The 19,776-nt window shown below is 44.1% G+C and overlaps 1 protein-coding gene across 1 annotated transcript in view; it reads right to left on the reverse strand.

The window, feature by feature from the left end:
- The window catches only part of SLC30A10 (solute carrier family 30 member 10), a 38,975-nt gene extending 19,527 nt beyond the window's left edge, over window positions 1-19,448 (reverse strand). Inside the window, exon 1 of the mRNA XM_032318874.1 lies at window positions 19,001-19,448. Coding sequence (XP_032174765.1) covers window positions 19,001-19,448 — 448 coding nt within the window. The remainder of the gene's footprint in view (window positions 1-19,000) is intronic.
- Window positions 19,449-19,776: the final 328 nt, after the last annotated feature.

Here is a 19,776-nt window from a genome sequence, read left to right on the forward strand (position 1 = left end):
TTAATAATTAGAAAAATAAAATGGCTGACAAAATAGGACCTTTCCTTACTTCGATTCCTCGCCAATGCTGGAGAACTCACTCCTGCTCCATTTTTGTGCTCCCTCCGAAAGAAAAACTCCAGAAAACACTGTCTCACACAGCCTTTACTTCCTCAGATTCCAGTCTCTCTGTCACCGAACCAATGCCACCTCCACTTCCACGACACCACGGACAAGGTTTTGGGAAAGCTACTCATGACCTCCTCATGCCGGGATCTCCCACTTTTCTACGCTCGTCTTGGCATTCTCAGCAACATTTGTTCCTGAAAACCTGGTTTTCCTTTTTTGAAGACTCTCTCCACTTGACCCGCGAATAAGGTAGCCTCCTGGTTTTCCATATGTGTCATGGATAGTTCCTCCCCCTCCTCTTCATTTCTAAATGTCGGTGTGTCCCAGGACTCAGTCTTAGCCCACTACTCCTCTCTATCGAAGCTCATCCCTCTGGTTCTCTCTCACCCTGCCCATTCTCCAGGACGTGGCTTATGCTCTTCTCACCTTCTGGAACCTTCTCTACCCCCACTCAACTCCTCCTCCCCATGCCTTCGGTCTCAAAAAAGACAGTTCTTCAGGGAGACTTCCTTGACACTCCCCCCCTGTGCAGCCTGCAGGATGACAGGAGATAAAAGAAGGAACAGACAAAAAATAAAAGAAAGCGGGTGGGAGGAAGAGACAGAAGGAGGGACGGAGGGAACGAACGCACGTGGCTCACGCTGGAGCTCACAGCTTTTTGTTTGTGTTCAGGAGCCTCTCCATTCCCCAAGTTTGCATTTCCCCAGGGACACCTGGGGTGGGCGTTGGGGATGGGGGGACAACAACACTCTTCACCTCTTTCTCTGCTTCCGTTTTCGCAGCTTTTCTCAGAAGCAGGGTAACCACGTTGCTAGGTGTGGGGGAAGGCGTGGCGCATGCGCAGCTGACCTCTTCTCGCCTTTCCTTTCCAGATGTGCCAGATGAATTCTTTTTTTTTTATTTTAATTTTTTATTTTTTATAAACATATATTTTTATCCCCAGGGGTACAGGTCTGTGAATCGCCAGGTTTACACACTTCACAGCACTCACCAAAGCACGTACCCTCCCCAATGTCCATAACCCCACCCCCCTTCTCCCAACCCCCCTCCCCCAGCAACCCTCAGTTTGTTTTGTGAGATTAAGAGTCACTTATGGTTTGTCTCCCTCCCAATCCCATCTTGTTTCATTGATTCTTCTCCTACCCACTTAAGCCCCCATGTTGCATCACCACTTCCTCATATCAGGGAGATCATATGACAGTTGTCTTTCTCCTCTTGACTTATTTCACTAAGCATGATACACTCTAGTTCCATCCATGTTGTCGCAAATGGCAAGATTTCATTTCTTTTGATGGCTGCATAGTATTCCATTGTGTATATATACCACATCTTCTTGATCCATTCATCTGTTGATGGACATCTAGGTTCTTTCCATAGTTTGGCTATTGTGGACATTGCTGCTATAAACATTCGGGTGCATGTGCCCCTTCGGTGCCAGATGAATTCTTAACAAGCTCTCTGCTGCTCCACAACTCAGTCCTATCCCGGGCTGTGTCATATCTACAGTAAAGTTGGCATTATGGTCAAACGCCATCTGTATCTTATCTAGCAGTTGTTTCCAAGCCTAGGAGAGTAAGAAAGGGGTAGGATTTACTAGTCCCTAAGCCCTACCATCCTGGTGAGTTGCCAGGAGCCTGGAGAAGGATTAGGCTAAGACTCTACAGGCCAAAGTAGCACGTGGGGGCTGAGGCTCCTGGCGGGACCAGAGTGGGTGCTGTGAGGCGTGAAGGCTCCTGCGTGAACCCGGCCATATTTGGACCTCGACGTGTCACAGCAGCTTCCTGTCTCACAGAAAAAAGTGGCTCTTGTCATCGATGCAGGGCTGTTTCAATAGGCTCTCATGAGCATGAGTTTTTGTTTTTTTCTAAAACATATTTAGCTTTTTAAAAAAAAAGTTTTAATTTATTTATTTGACAGACATAGATCACAAGAAGGCAGAGAGAGAGGAGGAAGCAGGCTCCCTGCTGAGCAGAGAGCCCAATGCAGGACTCGATCCCAGGACCCCAAGATCATGACCTGAGCCAAAGATAGAGGCTTAACCCACTGAACTACCCAGGCGCCCCTTGTGAGCAAGAGTTTTAAAACTGGTTTTACTCCGTGCTCCAGTCTCACTGTGTAGAAAGGGAAAGGGAGAGAAATTTGCTCTCAGAGAGCAGAAGATTGCATCAGACGAAGGGTGTTTTCCTGAAGCGAGACAGACAAAAAAAGGAAAGGGAATGCACCCATCTCTAAATGTTCTTAAGGAGGGGGTTAGATCAGATCAGACTAGGGACTGGGAACCAAAGACGTCCTTCAGTTCAGAGGCAGAAAGTCGAGATTTCAGGGAGCCGACTGGGCTCTGGAATGCTTCCACCATCGCCAGAGAGAATCAGGTCCAGGGAACTACTAAAAGTCGTCCTTCTAAAGCTGCCAGTATTGTCTGAAGTAAAAGCAACTGCGGGACACGGCAGCTCTGCGAAGTCCGTCCTACAAACTGCTCCCCCACACACACACATTTGTATGCTGGGTGTGCAGAGAGCAGGGCATTTGTGTCTCTAGTTCACAGATCTTCAGACGGGGGGGAAGACACTCGAGGAACTGCCCCTTAGGAACCTCATTCGGCCTGGCCCTGACCAAGATGACCAAGAGCCTGGGCCGGAAGACAGTGGCCCGTGGGAGGAGACTTCAGGAGTCCTGGGAAGTGGATTTTGTATGTGGAAGGGATGTGCACTGTTAGCCTGAGGGTGGGCTGTGCAGGTTGCTTCTTCCAAATATGGGCACAACATATCTTCTATTCTATGTGTTTTTCCACAGGGTGACTTTAATGTTCCTTCCATCAGAAGTGGGTCCATGGGGGTACCTGGGTGGCTCAGTCAGTTAGGCCTCTGCCTTCAGCTCAGTCAGGATCTCAGGGTCCTGGATGGAGTCCCATATCAGGCTCCCTGCTCTGTGGGAGTCTGCTTCTTCCTCTCCCTCTGTCTCTCCCCTCACTCAGATGTGCTCTCTCTCTAACTCTCTCTCTCTCTCTCTCATTCTCAAATAAATAAATAATTAATAAAATCTTAAAAAAAAAAAAAAAGTGGGTTCATGGGCTTGACACTCCTGTGATGTCACTTGTTTGTAATCTGCAGAATCTGAAGTTGGACCAAAAGAGCAATTGAGGCATCTATCTTGTCCGATGGAGCACTCACATTTGAGACCCCAAGACACCATGTATGATGTCCCAAGGCCACTCCAGTGTGAGGAAGCCAAGCTACACTGAGACATCCTTGCTCACGGTCCAGTCAGCAGTCCTAGATGTCGAGACTTTACAGCCCAGGAACCAGATAGATGATGATGCTTCCACCTGCCATCAAGTCACCGTCGTGTCCGTGGAGCCTTCCCAGCTGAGGCCCCACACCTCATGGGACAGATGGGCTGTTCCTGTTGGTTCCTTTCCAAATTCCAGACCACAGAATCCCAAGTATCATGAAATGCTTGTTGTTTTATGCCATTAAATCTGTGGTGGTTCATTACACAGCAACCAGAACAAGGAACCACTGTGGAAAGATTGGCACGTCTATACAAACAAAGCTTCCACAAAATCCAGAGCTTTTTGAGAGGAGAAGCCTAGGAAGATTAGCATAGAATATTTAAAGCACTGTTAGATGGGCTTCAAATCAAAACAGTTACTGTGGATGTAGGGTTTGCCTGTGTCCTATGGAAACAGATCCAGAAACGGACACTTAGGACTCCAGGACTGGCTCAGGGAGAATGGAACACACTGAAGGGGACGGAGGCCAGAATAGGATAGCTTGAGTCCAGGCCTGCATTAAACTGTTTTATTTAAGTGGAAAATGCTTTTCACATGAGGTGATCCAACTCTAAGGGGTGAGAGTTGACAAGACTTGTTTGGACAACAGTTGCTTTTGGCAGACCCTGAAAACACTGACTTCACTTTTCTCACGGTGATAAGAATAAAAAAAAAAAAAAAAAAAATCCATGTGGGAAAAACAAATGTCTGACCCAAAAAACAATGACAAAGTGGAAAGAAAAAAGTCCAACAAAAATGCCAGCCTCGTGCATGGTAGAGAAGGAAAGGGAACAATTTTAATAACTTGATTAAACCATTAAATCATCAACAACACTGAGTGTTTCTGAGAAAAGAACACGAAGCAAAACACTAGAAGCACCTCCCAAACTTCAGAACGAGAGATTCAGCAGGCTGATAGACACCCCTCCACCCCAAGGCCTGAAACATTCCGAAGCTGTGGAAAGCCGGGTGTCTGCGGGAGCATAAAGAGGAGCGGGAGTCCCCACACACGGTCAAAATGGCTTCAGCTCGGACATTGCTAAGCCCGACACTCAGCCTGAATCAAATGTGGAGTTCGCGAGATGCGTCTGCGGGAAGCGGGGTTCCCAGACCTAAGTGGCTCTGAAGCTAAAGGCAGGGGCAGCTGTCCCTGAGGTGTAAATAAAGCCCATCCACAGGAGAGTGACTATCAACAGAGCTGGGAACAGGAGCTCAAGATGGAAATGGACATTAAAATGTTCCTTCCGGGCCTCCTGGGGGGCTGCTTTTGGCTCGGGTCATGATCTCAGGGTCCTGGGATCAATCCCTGCATTGGCTCTTTGCTCAGCGGGGAGCCTGCTTCCCTGCCTCTCTGCCTGCTTGTGATCTCTGTCTGTCAAATAAATAAATAAACTCTTTAAAAATAAATAAATAAAACCTTCCTTCCTTCCTTCCTCCTCCCTTTCGCCCCCTCCTCTCTTTCTCTCTCTCGTACACACACACACACACACTCACACACACATGCACACACGCACACACACTGATTGGGAAAGAAAAATGCCACAAATAAAATATGGAGCCAAGGATGTTGTTGCTGCAAATTTCTAAACTCTGTGAGCAGGCAGCAATATTTTAAATGTCACCCTTTGGGAAAGGATGTGGTGTGTTTACCAGATGTGGAAAACTTGGTACATAATTAACCTCTTGTTACCACTGGAGCTAAGGGTGCAGGTCCAGGCCCTGGCCAGTCTGGGTCCATCTTGCTGGCATTGCAGAGGCAGAAAACCAGAGGACGCCCTCTGTCTGCAGACCTGTCCCCTGACAGCGTTGCCTCTGCTAGTCCTGGCAAGTGGTGATGAGGGCCTGGCTTATTCTAAGTGCTGAGGGTTTTGTTTTTGGTTTTGTTTTTTTGGTTTTTTTTTTTTTATTTTATTTTTATTTTAAGGAGAGAGAGAGTGTGTGTGCATGCGTAGGGGAGGGGCAGAGGGAGAGAGACAATCTAAGACTCCCTGCTGTATGTGGAGCCCAATGCGACCCTCAGATCACGACCTAAGCTGAAATCAAGAGTCAGACACTTAACCATGACTGAGCCGCCCAGGCTGTCCTAGGTGCTGAGCTCTGAGAACCTAATACTATCTATATTAAGGGCTCTAGCTCTGGGATACCATTATATGGTTCTGTCGTAGTTTTTGAACTCTTCAAAAAGTGTGACAGGAAATTAAGAACACACTCAGGGACCAAAAATGAAGTGAAAGTCAAAAGCCAACAAGATGAGTTGAAGCCAGGATCCGACTGAAGGCTATCTTTCCAATAAAGACAAATGTTCCAGTCTTTGACTTTAATAGCCATGTAGACACGGATGGCATAAGGGACAAAACTGAGATCCATACAAAGGGGAGCGTTAGATCAGAGATCCCCTCAAAGAGAAATCCCTGGGTGAATGTTTGAAATGAAGTGAAGCCATCAAACTCTCACTCACTGCCACAAAGGAGACAGCAAAGAAAGTGCAACGTTTCAGCCTTGGTTATGGGTAAAGAGGAAAAACTCTCCCACAGGAAGCTGAAACTATACTATGGCCTTCATGTGGGAACACTGTCTAAATGTACGTTACTTATGTTGTAATGATAATAGGAACAACAACAACAGCTTTCAAGCGAAGAATTTTTTATGTGCTCACAAGCTGGTCAAACCCTTAGGGACCTGACAGAGATAAATGCATATCTTGTGTGGAAGAACGTACTTAAATATTTCTCAAAGAATTCCCTCAGAGAGAGTTCCATTGAACATGAGTGAGTTCTAGGTAAAAAATCATGAAACACATAAAACAAGACAAAGGAAGCCACCTTGAGAGAAGCAGCAAAAATAATTAAACAGCAGGGCACCTGGGTGGCTCAGTGAGTTGAGCGTCCAAATCCTCACTTCAGTTCAGGTCACGATCGCAAGATCGTGAGACTGAGCCCCTTGTCAGGCTCTGTGCTCAGGCAGGAGTTTGCTTGAGGTTCTCTCTCCCCCTCTCCCTTTGCCCCTCTCCCACTCTGCTCTCTCTCTCCCTCTAAAATAAATAAATCTTTTAAAAAAAATTAAACAGCAAGATCAGACATGTAAAAGTTGCTGATGTTGAAATCACAACGATAGCACATAAACTAAGTGTATTTAATATACAGGAATAAAGGAAAAGTATGGACAGTGTGACTGAAGATCAAAGCAACATAACTGAAAAGTAGCTAATATTAAGAACTCAGTAGAAGGTGCCCCTGCTCCTCCTAGCCAGAGTGTTATCCGTGAAAGCCCAAGGGGGAGCCTGACCTCTCACGCCTGCTGGGTGCCAACAGAGGCCAAGTGGGAATGTGAACTTCTAATCCCATCTTACAATGACAAGCAGCACCCCTTCCCCCAGCACAGTGTCAGAGAAGACCTGCTCAAACAGAAAATGTAAATAAGATCCACAGTCTCCTATAACCCCAAATGTCCAGGACTCAACCGAAAATATTTTGTCATGCCAAAAAACAGGGAAACCTCTGCTTGAATGAAAAATAATGCCAATGCTTGGGTGACACAGATGTTAAGGCGCTGACAGGATTTTAAAGTAGTTGTCATAAAAATACTCCAACAAGCAATTACAAATATACTTGAAATAAATGAAAAAATAGAGAGTCTCAACAAACAGAGAAGAACTAAATGGAAATTTTAAAAACTGAAAAATACAATAAACAAACAAACAAAAAAAACACCAAAAAATCCTCAGTTGATGGGCTTGACAGCAGAGTGGAAAAGACAAAGGAAAAATCCACAAACCTGAAGACAGGATAATAGAAAGTATTCTATCTGAACAACAGAGAGAAAGGAGGGGGACGTTGAACAAGAGCTTCTGGGTTGGACTGGGAAAATGGTACGCCCAGGGAGGGCATGGAAGCTTGTCATGCATTCCTCCTACCTTGCCCGGGTATTTCTTCTATTTGACTGCCCCTAGGTTGTATCCTTTATAATGAATGGGTAATTGACCAAGAAAACAAAAGACAAAGCACAATGACTCCAGTCCCTGTGCATCTACTGAAAAGTATGGTCGCTGGCTGGTTGAAAACGTGAGATCAAAGTTTGATGACACTGGTGTGAGGGCCAACGGCTCACAGAGGTAACGCCAGGCTCTAACAGCTCAGATGAGGGGCTCCCTGTGAACAGCCGCTGCACCACGGAGATGTGAGAAGTACTAAGAAAAAGAAACACTTCAAAAAGAAGAAGCTGAAAGCCACTCAGAAAACTAAAAAAGCAAAGAAACTGAATGTTTCCAAAGCAAGTTAAGGATTAACATTCTACTGGCTCCTAAAAAAGGATGAGCAGGATCTTAGGGATGAGTGTGACTGTACCAACTCTAAATGGGGGAAGATACGGGAGCCTGGGTAGCTCAGTTGGTTAAGCTCAGGTGATGATCTCAGGGTTGTGAGATCGAGCCCTGTGTTGGGTTCTGTGCTGGGAGTGGAGCCTGTTTAAGATTCTCTCTTTCCCTTTCCCTCTGTCTCTCCTCCATCCTCTAAAAATAATAATAATAATAAGTAAATGGGGGAAAGATAATGGGGCATAAAGGGAGGTAAGGCTTCTACACTTCAAACTGGAAAATACTGACACCAGTACTGACACACTCGGGTAGATTCGTATGTGAAATGCAATGATTAGAGCAACCACACACAGAGACATGCCAAGATATACTCAAAAACTCAAAAAAAATAGGACCATCAAAACTGAATCCTAAAAGATGTTCAAGGAAGACAGGAAAAGGAAAACAGAGAAATAAAAACAGAAGGAACAAACAGAAAATAAAAATGAAATGGTTAAGCCCGAACTCCAGTAATTGCATTGAATGGAGATGGTATAAATAGAACAATTAAAATAGAACAAAAACTCAACACCCAAAGAACAAATAATCCAATCAAGAAATGGGCAGAGGATATGAACAGACATTTCTGCAAAGAAGACATCCAGATGGCCAACAGACACATGAAAAAGTACTCCATATCACTCGGCATCAGGGAAATACAAATCAAAACCACAATGAGATATCACCTCACACCAGTCAGAATGGCTAAAATCAACAAGTCAGGAAATGACAGATGCTGGCGAGGATGCGGAGAAAGGGGAACTCTCCTACACTGTTGGTGGGAATGCAAGCTGGTGCAGCCACTCTGGAAAACAGCATGGAGGTTCCTCAAAATGTTGAAAATAGAACTGCCCTATGACCCAGCAATTGCACTATTGGGTATTTACCCTAAAGATACAAACATAGTGATCCAAACGGGCACGTGCACCCGAATGTTTATAGCAGCAATGTCCATAATAGCCAAACTATGGAAAGAACCTAGATGTCCATCAACAGATGAATGGATCAAGAAGATGTGGTATATATACACAATGGAATACTATGCAGCCATCAAAAGAAATGAAATCTTGCCATTTGCGACAACATGGATGGAACTAGAGTGTATCATGCTTAGCGAAATAAGTCAAGAGGAGAAAGACAACTATCATATGATCTCCCTGATATGAGGAAGTGGTGATGCAACATGGGGGCTTAAGTGGGTAGGAGAAGAATAAATGAAACAAGATGGGATTGGGAGGGAGACAAACCATAAGTGACTCTTAATCTCACAAAACAAACTGAGGGTTGCTGGGGGGAGGGGGTTTGGGAGAAGGGGGTGGGATTATGGACACTGGGGAGGGTATGTGCTTTGGTGAGTGCTGTGAAGTGTGTAAACCTGGTGATTCACAGACCTGTACCACTGGGGATAAAAACATATGATTATAAAAAATAAAAAATTTAAAAAAAAAAGAAAGTTCGAAAAAAAAAATAGAACAAAAAATTGTTCTATTAAAAAATAGAACAATTGGCAGAATGGCTTTAAAAAATCCGACTATATCCAAGCCTTGGAATACTTCTCAGCAATATGAGGAAACCAACTACTGACACACACAACAACTTGGCTGATCTTAAGGGCATTATACCAAAAGAAAAAAGCCAATTTTAAAGGTTATATATGTATGATTCTATTTTTACATAACTTTTTTGAAATTATAATAACAATGGAAACAGATGAGTGGCTTCAAGGTCATAGAGATAGGGAGTGAGGGGCAGGACGGTGGGTATAATTATAAAAACATGGCAGGAGGGATAGCTTTGTGGTGAGGTAATAGCTCTGTATCTTGATTTTGGTGGGGATTACACAAATGTACACATGTGGCAAAATGGCAGAGGACTACCCACGCCCGTTGCAGCAGAATCAGTTTCTGAAAAAGTGAAGGCAAATCTGAAGATCTCCCCACACTACCTAGAGCACAACACAGAACAACATAAAGTGGAAAAGATGAAAAACGGTGTACAAAATACGGAGGACAGAACGAGAAGATCTGATATTATCTAACTGGTGTTATGGGAGGAGAAACTAGAAGGAACAGGGGAGAGGCAAAGCTAGAAGAAACAGTATCTGAAAATCTTCTGGAATTTATAAAAGATACAAATGCTTAGATTTCGGAAGCACAATGATTCCCAGGTGGGATAAATAAAAAGAAATTCATGTCAGGAAATACTGCATCAAAACTGAAGAGAACCAAAGATAAAGAGATTTTTTTTTTAAGATTTACTTATTTATTTTAGAGAAAGAGTATGTGTGGGGATGGGGAAGGGGCAGAGGAGAAGCAGACTCCACACTCAGCAGGGAGCCGGACGCCCAACTGACTGAGCCACCCAAGCACCCCTCCAAAGACAAAGAGATCTTTGAAAGGTGGAGCACATCCAAGTCTTGGTGTCCAACTTATCCAACTTGGATGTCCTGAAGAACGACATCCATTCCAGTGGAAAACAATTCAGGCTAAAACTACTGGCTCCATCAGGCAGAGACGACACTCCAACTGAGATGGGGCTCCAAGTGAACGAGACTAGGGGTTCTGTGGTTTCATTGTGCTGCGCCTTTGGGCTGTCCTTCAAATCAATAATGAGAGGCTTTGATTTCTCTGGGCGGGAACTCATCAGGTCAAACATATCTACTTTGGATTTTGATTTTTCTCTCCTAATTTGATATGGTGAAGGGATTCACATTTAAATTGGGGGCATTTTTGGGAGCCTGGGTGGCTCAGTGGGTTAAACCACTGCCTTCAGCTCAGGTCATAATCTCAGGGTCCTGGGATCGAGTCCCGCATGGGGCTCTCTGCTCAGCGGGGAGCCTGCTTCCCTCTCTCTCTCTGCCTGCCTCTCTGTCTACTTGTGACCTCTCTCTGTCAAACAAATAAATTTTAAAAAATCTTTAAAAATAATAAATAAATTGGGGGCATTTTATACTGCTGACATTGAATTATTAAAATGTCTTGATGCTATCATTTCATGTCAGCACGTAATTTCTAGTGAGCAATACTGACCACCCTTGGGTCCTCGGGGTCGATATCACTGATACACTTACTGTTCTCCTCCATTTCAGTCGCTAGGGGTTTTTAAATGGCCGAGCACTGGTCCCAAGAAGAATGCGGAAAGGAAACAGTGGTTGGCATTGGGAGCCCAAGCCTTCAGAAAGTGGGCACCCCTGTCCTGATAACTTCTCTCAGTCCTTCAAGGAGAGCTAGGAGTGAATACATGAAGCAGCACAGGGTAGGGCGGAGATCTCCATTCCTCTTGTCTCGTGGGTCCATGAGGAGCCCATCAGGGTGGCCGATGTCTGACCGCCTTCATTCCCACTCCAACTTTCAGGTAAGAAGTCACTCCTGGAGTGGAAATGTCTTCTCTCACTGGTGGGTTTAGGTGAAGGAATGGAAGAAGCCCAGCTCAGCGCCTCCTGAGCTTTACCCTTCCAACGGCCTGCCCTCAGACAACACACACTGTCTCTGTTTTGGGGTCCACCTCTGCTTCCCCAGTTGTTGAGCTCTGCTTGTCAGAGGAAGGGTAAGTTTACTGCTGGGCCTATTGTGACATTCAAGGTACATTCTCCAGTCGAGCTTTTATCAAGATCTAGACTTCTGTTTCTATTGCTGTCTATCTTAGTTCTCACTTAGCTCTAGACTCAAGGTGGAAGTTATTTATTGGTCCCATAATGTCCCGACAATGTCCTCAGTTGACTTTAGGCATCAGCTATCAGGCTGGTTGTTGGTTCCATTCCATCTGGTCCTACAAAATCTCCAGGCAGTTTCTTCATGTAAAGAATTCTCCAGAAAACAGGCGGCTCATCCCGACAGTGTCTCCTTCAACCTGACTTCTCTGCGGCTCTCCTCTAAGGAACCAACCTTGAGTTTTCATTGGCCTGAGTTAAGGATCATCTTTTTCCTACGGCCTATTGGGCTGAAGTATTTTTAGTGTTGTCCCAGCAAATAAAGAACAAGAACACAGGGACACTGCGGTGGCTCAGTCGGTTCAGCCTCTGCCTTTTTTCAGGGTCCTGGGATCCAGCCCCGTATCAGGCTCCTTGCTCAGCAGAAGCCTGCTTCTCCCTCTGCCTGCTGCTCCCCCTGCTTGTGCACTCTCTCTCTCTCTCTCTGACAAATAAATAAATAAATAAATAAAATCTTAAAAAAAAAAGAAGAAGAAGAAGAACAAGAGCACGGATATACTTTATTAAAAATTACTTCCTTCAAAATCCTCTCAACACCTTGGACGTAGACAATAAATATCAGGACTGGACTTTGGAAGATGATTTCTAAGAAAATGGAATCACCAGATTTATTGCCGCTTATAAAAACGCCATAGTCATCAGAAACAGTGATACATAATGTTTTATAAAAACCATGTTAACTACTGTCTCTTTCAGAAGACTGAGGCAGAGGAAAAAATACTTTTTACATTCTGTAAGCATCTGGCCAAAAGAAAACCAAAATAATAAGCTTACTTTCAGCCCACCTTCTCGGAAAATGAAAGCTTTTGATAAGGAGAATGGGAATGTCACTATTCGCGAGACAGAACAGTAGGGAAATGTTTAGAAGGCAAATCGCCTTATGGTAGGATAGACATATGAAAATGCAAAGTCCTGGTTCTAGCATCAACTTCGGGTTAACCTCAAAACCTTTGGTGCCTTGGTTTCTTCATTTGCAACTTGGAAATACAAGCTACATTTGCATTATTTTCTTGAGTGTCCTATTCTGATGTTAATGCCATTACAACGGTTTAAAATATATAATTTTTAACAGTTGGAAAATATAAGCAATGGCCTTCTACAAAGTGTTATCTTGAGCACTGAAAGCAAGGAAGGTAACATAAGAACCCTTTGAAAAATCATGCATTGTGAAAGTATTCGTATTTATCAAAAGAAAAGCGTATCGATTCTTGAAAACCGGTATCATGATACATGAGATGAGGCTCCAAGTGGTTAAGTATCTTCTCCATTGTCAGACCCAGAGCAGGAGGGGAGAAGTTCCAGAGCCTGTATTTTCCGGAACCTGCCGGTTCACCCCACTAAGGATGCCACCCGTCATCGACAATACACGTGTATTGTGTGGTTTTCCAGGACTAGCGATGGACATGTATTACCAAATGTATAAGTAACAGCAAACAATGATGAGTGCTGACCAGGGATAGGGCGGCCTGCCAGCCGTGGCTGTGGATCAGAACAAGGGACTTGTCCGTAAAGGGGTGTTCCTAATATTCCATTCATTCCTTGTCCCTTCAGCCTTTGGACAATCACTACGAACCACCACCACCAGGTGCTACGGTGAGTAGTTCACACACACCATGTAATTTCATCCTCGCAACACCCTTAGGAGCTAGATACTACCTACCCATTTTACAGATCGAGAAACTGGGGTTTAGAAAGTTTGAGTGACTTTCTGGAGGTCACTCAGCTACTGGAATTGGGATTCACTTTACAGTGTATTCATTGCCACTTTTTGACCTGCTATTTTATGATTATTGCCAAGCGATTTTTCACTGTTTTTCTTTTCTTGGTGAAGCAGAATAAGACCTTTAATTAAGGGCCTAGAATCAATTTTGTAATTTCTTGGTCACTCTTCCATGAACTACCTCTATGATGCTCAACCTGTTTCCTTGTCTGCAAATGAAAAGAGCAAATATTGTCTCATAATACACACAATTCTCAAATTCAGTGCAATACATTCTAATTTTTTCATAAAACATACAGTTCTCCAAATGTATGCCATACGGTGCTGGGACTATTATTTGTATGCTTTCCAAGTGCCTGACATCCCACAGACGTCAATAAACACTTGGTTTTCATTAAAATTTAACCCAGATATCAGTCAGAGCAGCCTCTGTACGTTAGAAGAAAATGGCTTAGAAAAAGGAGCTGCTTTATCCTCTTTTTTCTTCAGTTGAATTTGACTTCGCAAATGTGAAATAGTTCCTATGTTTTAATCCTCAGTTAATCTTTCTTATTCACTCCCTAAAACTGACCCAGAGCCCTGTCACTGGGCAACCAGAGAAGGGAGGGGCTCCCCACAGCGCCGTGAGCGGACGGAAAGAGGTGTATGGGAGTACATGAAGCGTCTACAGTGGGACAATATGTGAGCTGTGACGGGCGTGTGTGTACTTATCACTGAACCCTCATGTGGAACTTCATTGTTCAGAAGCCGACAAGGTGCTTAGAAAACAATGGTGTCAGATACGGACAAATGGCGAAGTACCAGCTTCTGGGAATTAAGCATGATTCTTAAAATTACATAATAATTATTGCAAATTCCAAATCATTCCAATCCTGCCTCTGAACGAGATGGGGAACTCATCCCTAGAAAACCTTCCCCCTGGGACGCCTGGGTGGCTCAGTTGGTTAAGCAGCTGCCTTCGGCTCAGGTCATGATCCCAGCATCCTGGGATCGAGTCCCACGTCGGGCTCCTTGCTCCGCAGGGAGCCTGCTTCTCCCTCTGACTCTGCCTGCCACTCTGCCTGTGCTCGCTCTTGCTCTCGCTCTCTCTCTGACAAATAAATAAATAAAATCTTTAAAAAAAAAAAAAAAAAAAAACCTTCCCCCTTCTCATGTGAAAAGCTGTGCTCGAATGTGTGCTGCCCTCTTAGGGACTGCGCGGTATTGGCTACTAGGAGAGTGGAAGCAGATGCCCTCTGGCCCCTCCTGAAACTCGCAGAGCCTTGCTTCCTTTGCTTGTCTCTGGGTAGAATTTGCTCTACAAGGAAAGGAAACCAGATCTGCTTTCAGAGGCTACAGGACTGTCTAAGGCTTCAGAGTCTACAGGACTGTGAAAGGCTTCCATCAGGCTGGAGTCCCTAGTCCTAAGTAGGACTGACTAGTAAAGACTAGGAGCGGATGAGAGCAGCCAGTCAGCTGTGTGCTAAAACCTTCTGCAACCAGGAATTTTGGGGACTACTTTGCTGTCACTGCCTCTAGTGATTTGGTTGGAGACACATAAAGTCAGGGAGGTGGTGAGAAAGAGGGGGGTGGGGGGGCGGGCAGAGTAGAAGGAGAGAGGAAGAGACCAAAGGAGAGAGAGAAAATCAACACAGTTCGGACTCAAAAACACTGCAAGTAAATTTAAAGGAAAGGCATTTGGTAAAATTAGTAAATTAAATAAATAAATAAATAAATAAAAAGCAGCGATTTCCAATATAAATTTGCCACATATATATTATATAAATATATATAAATGGCAAGCCTAATCTAGCCCAGACAGAGCTGCACAAAATTGCTTCTGGTTTAAAATAAAGGCCAGTGTACAGGGGCACCTGGGTGGCTCAGTCTGTTGAGCGTCTGCCTTCGGCTGAGGTCGTGATCCCAGGACCCTGGGACGCATGGAGCCCCACATCCGGCTTCCTGCTCAGCAGCGAGTCTACTGCTCCTTCCCGTCACCCTGCTTGTGCCTCTTTCTCTCTCTCTCAAATAAGTAAATAAAATCTTTAAAAAAAAAAAAAAACAGTATACATAAAGTTATTTATCTGTTCAAGTGTCAGGTAAGGGCATAGAGAGTTGTATTCATTTTATTCTAAAGAAAACTCAATGCTGAGAAATAATCAAAAATAAAATCTAGACCTAAAAGACAAAGTGAAAATCAAGTAAACAAAGAGTAGGAAGAAATGTAAACAAAGCAGAGTTAGTCCCGAAGTCTAGAGAAAGAAAATCCTTGGTGTCCTCTATCTCCAGGGTTCCGAATCCACACGTCGTTTTAACCCCCCACCGCTTCTGCAAATACACACGCAGCCATCCACATTTCAATCCTTCCCTCTTGTTTGTTTTTTCTTTCATGCTTGAGATTTTTACTTTTTTCATTTTGCCTTTTACTTTAGCCAAAACCCCCTGCCTCCCCTATCACTTTTCACGCCAAGGATGGACTCACGCCGGCAAAGGACTGACCCAGAGCTTCGAGGTTTCTTCATCTCAGCCAAATCGTCTACACGTTCCTTTTCTCCCAGAGCTTTTTTGGTTTTCTTCTGTTTGTCTGTTTGTTTGTTTAATTTCTGGATCCATCTGTCTCATCCTCCAACTTCTCTCACGCCATGAATCCCAGGGATGTTTTAAGTCTTAGCTGTACAGACTATCTAGTCTGTTCATATTTAATTTAAAGTGAGTAGTCTTTTTTTTTTACTTTCCTATGATGTCAAACAACAATTCCCACCTCCGACAGATCAAGCAGAACGAGTTAGAGATCCACAGAACCGGGAGACACTGAAGGCTTGCTAACTAAGTAAACACTCTGGCCACAGATCCCACAGAAACCATCATGGATTATCTTGGTTTTGGTCACTAACCCAAGAAGTACCACAGAGCTACAAGTCAGGGCTCTAGACATACAGAAATTCTTTATCTTAGTAAATTGGGATATAATAATTATCTGTTAGGTCAAATCTTCTAAAGTCTAGAGTCATTTTCTTTCATATTGTACACCTCCTGGTATAAATTAATAGTATGGACTAATCACATTTCTTCTTGAAATGAAAGAAAATTAAAATTGGGTTAGTGTCAGTGTATGAGATTCATCCAAAAGTTTGCTTTAAACTTATTAAGGTGATGGGAAAGATATCAAAATGTATGTTTTAGTAAAAGTGCTAAATACCTAACTCAAGATATAATGTCAAGAAGTGAAATAGCTATGCTAAAATCACTTGGAGGGCTTAAACAATCTGAAACTAATAATAGAATAATGCAATACGAAAAGCTACCAAAATAAAGTGAACATAGAACATGATTCTTTTTTTTTAAAAAAGATTTTTATTTATTTATTTGACAGACAGAGATCACAAGCACACAGAGAGGCAGGCAGAGAGAGAAGGAGGGGAAGCAGGCTCTCCGCCGAGTAGAGAGCCCAATGTGGGGCTCGATCCCAGGACCCTGAGATCAAGACCTGAGCTGAAGGCAGAGACTTTAATCCACTGAGCCACCCAGGCGCCCCTAGAACATGATTCTTAAAACATTAGCCGTAGGTGTGCCTGGGTGGGTCAGTCGGTTAAGCGTCTGCCTTCAGCTCAGGTCATGATCCCAGGGTCCTGGGATCGAGCCCCACATTGGGCTCCTTGCTCAGCAGGGAGGCTGCTTCTCCCTCTCCCTCTGCCAGCTGATCTGCCTACTTGTGCTCTCTATCTCTGTGTCAAATAAATTTAAAAACCTTTAAAAAAATTAGCTGTATGTGTATATCTAACACTATAGTTGGGTAAAGTAGCAAACTATATAGCATTTGACTCTTTAAGAGAAGATGGAGATTCTGGAATTAAGGCAATAAAAACTGATAGAGTCAGGGTGAAATATTTGTCTTAAGCCTCTTTTTGTCATTTTAGCATGGTCATAGACATTGGAAAGCACCACTTCCCAAACAGCAGATGAACTAAGACCTGATAATAATTCAACTTATAAAAATAAAATTACAGTTGTCTATCAATTTTCACACTGGTCAAAGAGTCACACCCTTTGCCTAAACTGCCTTTGCTATATGCAGGTCTATATCATGTCTGAAACAATATGGCAAGTTCAGTAATGGCAACAGCTCCACGGCCAATACGAATCATTTGCTTGAAATCTCCTTCCTTGCCTTAAAATCATACCTAGCACTAAGAAATAAATATTAATATGTGAATTTTATAATCTGGAATCTCAAGTAATAATTTCTATGTAATGATAGATAGAAACAAAGTTTAGGGTCCCAAGTTAACCATTATTGTCTTTTTTTTTTTAAGATTTTATTTATTTATTTGACAGAGAGAGAGAGAGAGAGAGATAGATCACAATAGGCAGAGAGGCAGGCAGAGAGAAGAAGGGAAGCAGTCTCCCTGCTGAGCAGAGAGTCCGATGCAGGGCTCGATCCCAGGACCCCAGGATCATGACCTGAGCTGAAGGCAGAAGCTTTAACCCACTGAGCCACCCAGGTACCCCTCTCATTATTGTTTTTTAAAAGATGAGGCTTTAGTTGATTCATTAAATTGAATACAGATATAGGTTCTAGTTTCTTTGTTCCCTTTTATAGTTAATACATACTATACGTGAGCTCATAACATACATTCTACCAGTAGGAAAATGTAGACAGAGATCGGATCAAGGACTGGACCCAGCTGACACAATTTACACTGGTAGCAAGGACAGGAGGAACACTCTGAAAAACACAAACTTAGAACTAAGGCTCCCTGGGCTTCGTAGTAGAACACCCCAACTAGTGAGATGAAACAGATTCGCATCAAATAAGAAATACACTGAAATTTCTTAGAATCCAGATGAGCAGTTAGAATTCAATGCTACTGGATTATTACATCATTCAAAGTCCTGCATTTTGGTGTTTTAAAAAACAAGAGTTACTCTTTACCAAGCGCCTGTTCAAGGGCTGAACGCGTAGGATCTCCCTTAGTCCTTCCTACCTCTGCATTACCTGTGGGCAGCCAGGCTAGGTGGGCTAACACTAATGCTACCCTCTGGTAGAGAACCGTGATTTGAACCTGGTCTGTTCATGCGGTGGGGCTGGAAATTCCTCTCTTCTGCAAGAAGATTGTTATGTATATGTAATTCCTATTGTGGCAATAAAGAAACATGTTTCCATCTCCTACTTGATTATGAATGTATTGCTTTAGATGTATTGCTCTCTTCCAAGATTCAACTCCCTCTCTTGACAGATGACCCAGAACATTTGATACCCACCGTAAGTCCCATCTAAAGGTTCACGTGTCAATAGTTTTCCTTTTTCTCAATAGGTTGGATGCATATAATCAATAAATACAAATATTTCCATCTAAAAAAAAAAGTAAGTACTAGATCATCTCCTTTATTTTTTCTCTGTTTTACATAAATTCTTCCAATATCCATTCCTAAGAATTTATCAGCCTAGCCAGTTGATTTCTAGCTGTTTGTTTGGCACTTTGCTTGATATCTGCTGGTTAGGTAGTCTAGTGTTTTTTGAACAAATCTTACGGGAACACTAAAATATTATTTTTAAATTCAAACACAGCTATGTTGCATCTGGCCCCTGATTAAATGAGGCTGTTCTTAGTGCCCCATCGGCTTCCTTTCAAACGGCTCCCTCTGTGCCCTGCTCGGTCCCTTTCCTCCCTCTCCACTTCTCTGAACACCTTCCACTCCTAGTGACTAAAAATTAAAGAAGGACCCCCCCCCCCCATACACTCACCCCCACCACGGCTCACAAGGAACCTGGGACTGCAGGCAATTCCCTTGAGGAAGAGCTTCTGGAAAGTCAGGGACACGAGCAGACCGACTCTGCTAGGACAGCTGAGGACGGCTTACCTGTCTCAGGGTCCCCCGGGGGCCCGTGGGCCGAGCAGTAGCAGCAGTCCAAGATGACATAGTTGAGGACGTTGAAGAACAGCCCGATGATTCCAGCGCTGAGAACCAGCAGCGGCTCCTCCGTCTTCTGGGGATTAATAAACCTTTTGACAGCTTCCAGCAGGATGCCCAGCATCAGGGCCACGGCGAAGATGGAGTTGCCAAACGCTCCCACCACGTCGGCCCGCAGGAGGCCGAACGTGCTCTTCCTGTGCCGCTGTACGCTGCTGGCCCTCACGCCGAACACAGCGATGACCATGGACACCAAGTGGGAGAGGACGGCGAAGGCATCGGAGGCCAAGGAGAGGGAGTTGCCGATGTGCGCGATCACGAGCTCCGCCACGAAGAGCAGGACGCTCACCGCGCACATGAAGATTAATCGGAAGCTCCTGCCCGAGTATCGCCCCATCGCGTGGGGCTCCTCCGGGGCTCCTCGCCCTCTCCCCGGGGAAGGCTGAGCTACAGGTTTAGCTGTTAGGACTCCTGGAGAAGTCTCCCCTTCAGCCTTTCAGCACCTGTCATATTTGGAAATCACCTTTTATAGGCTGCTATAAAGCTATAAAACAGTTTAAAGGGCAATTAACCAAGAGATGTCACGTGAGCTGGCACTCAGGGAGATTGAAGACACCGGCTCCAGCCGCAGACTTGAGGGGGTTTTGTTTGTCCGTTGGTTTGTTGTGTGCTTCGTTACAAAAGCCAAGGGTCTCTGTGTCTTGGAACCACGCAGAAGTCCATCC

Source organism: Mustela erminea, chromosome 17 (assembly GCF_009829155.1).
Source record: "Mustela erminea isolate mMusErm1 chromosome 17, mMusErm1.Pri, whole genome shotgun sequence".
Classification (NCBI taxonomy): Eukaryota; Metazoa; Chordata; class Mammalia; order Carnivora; family Mustelidae; genus Mustela; species Mustela erminea.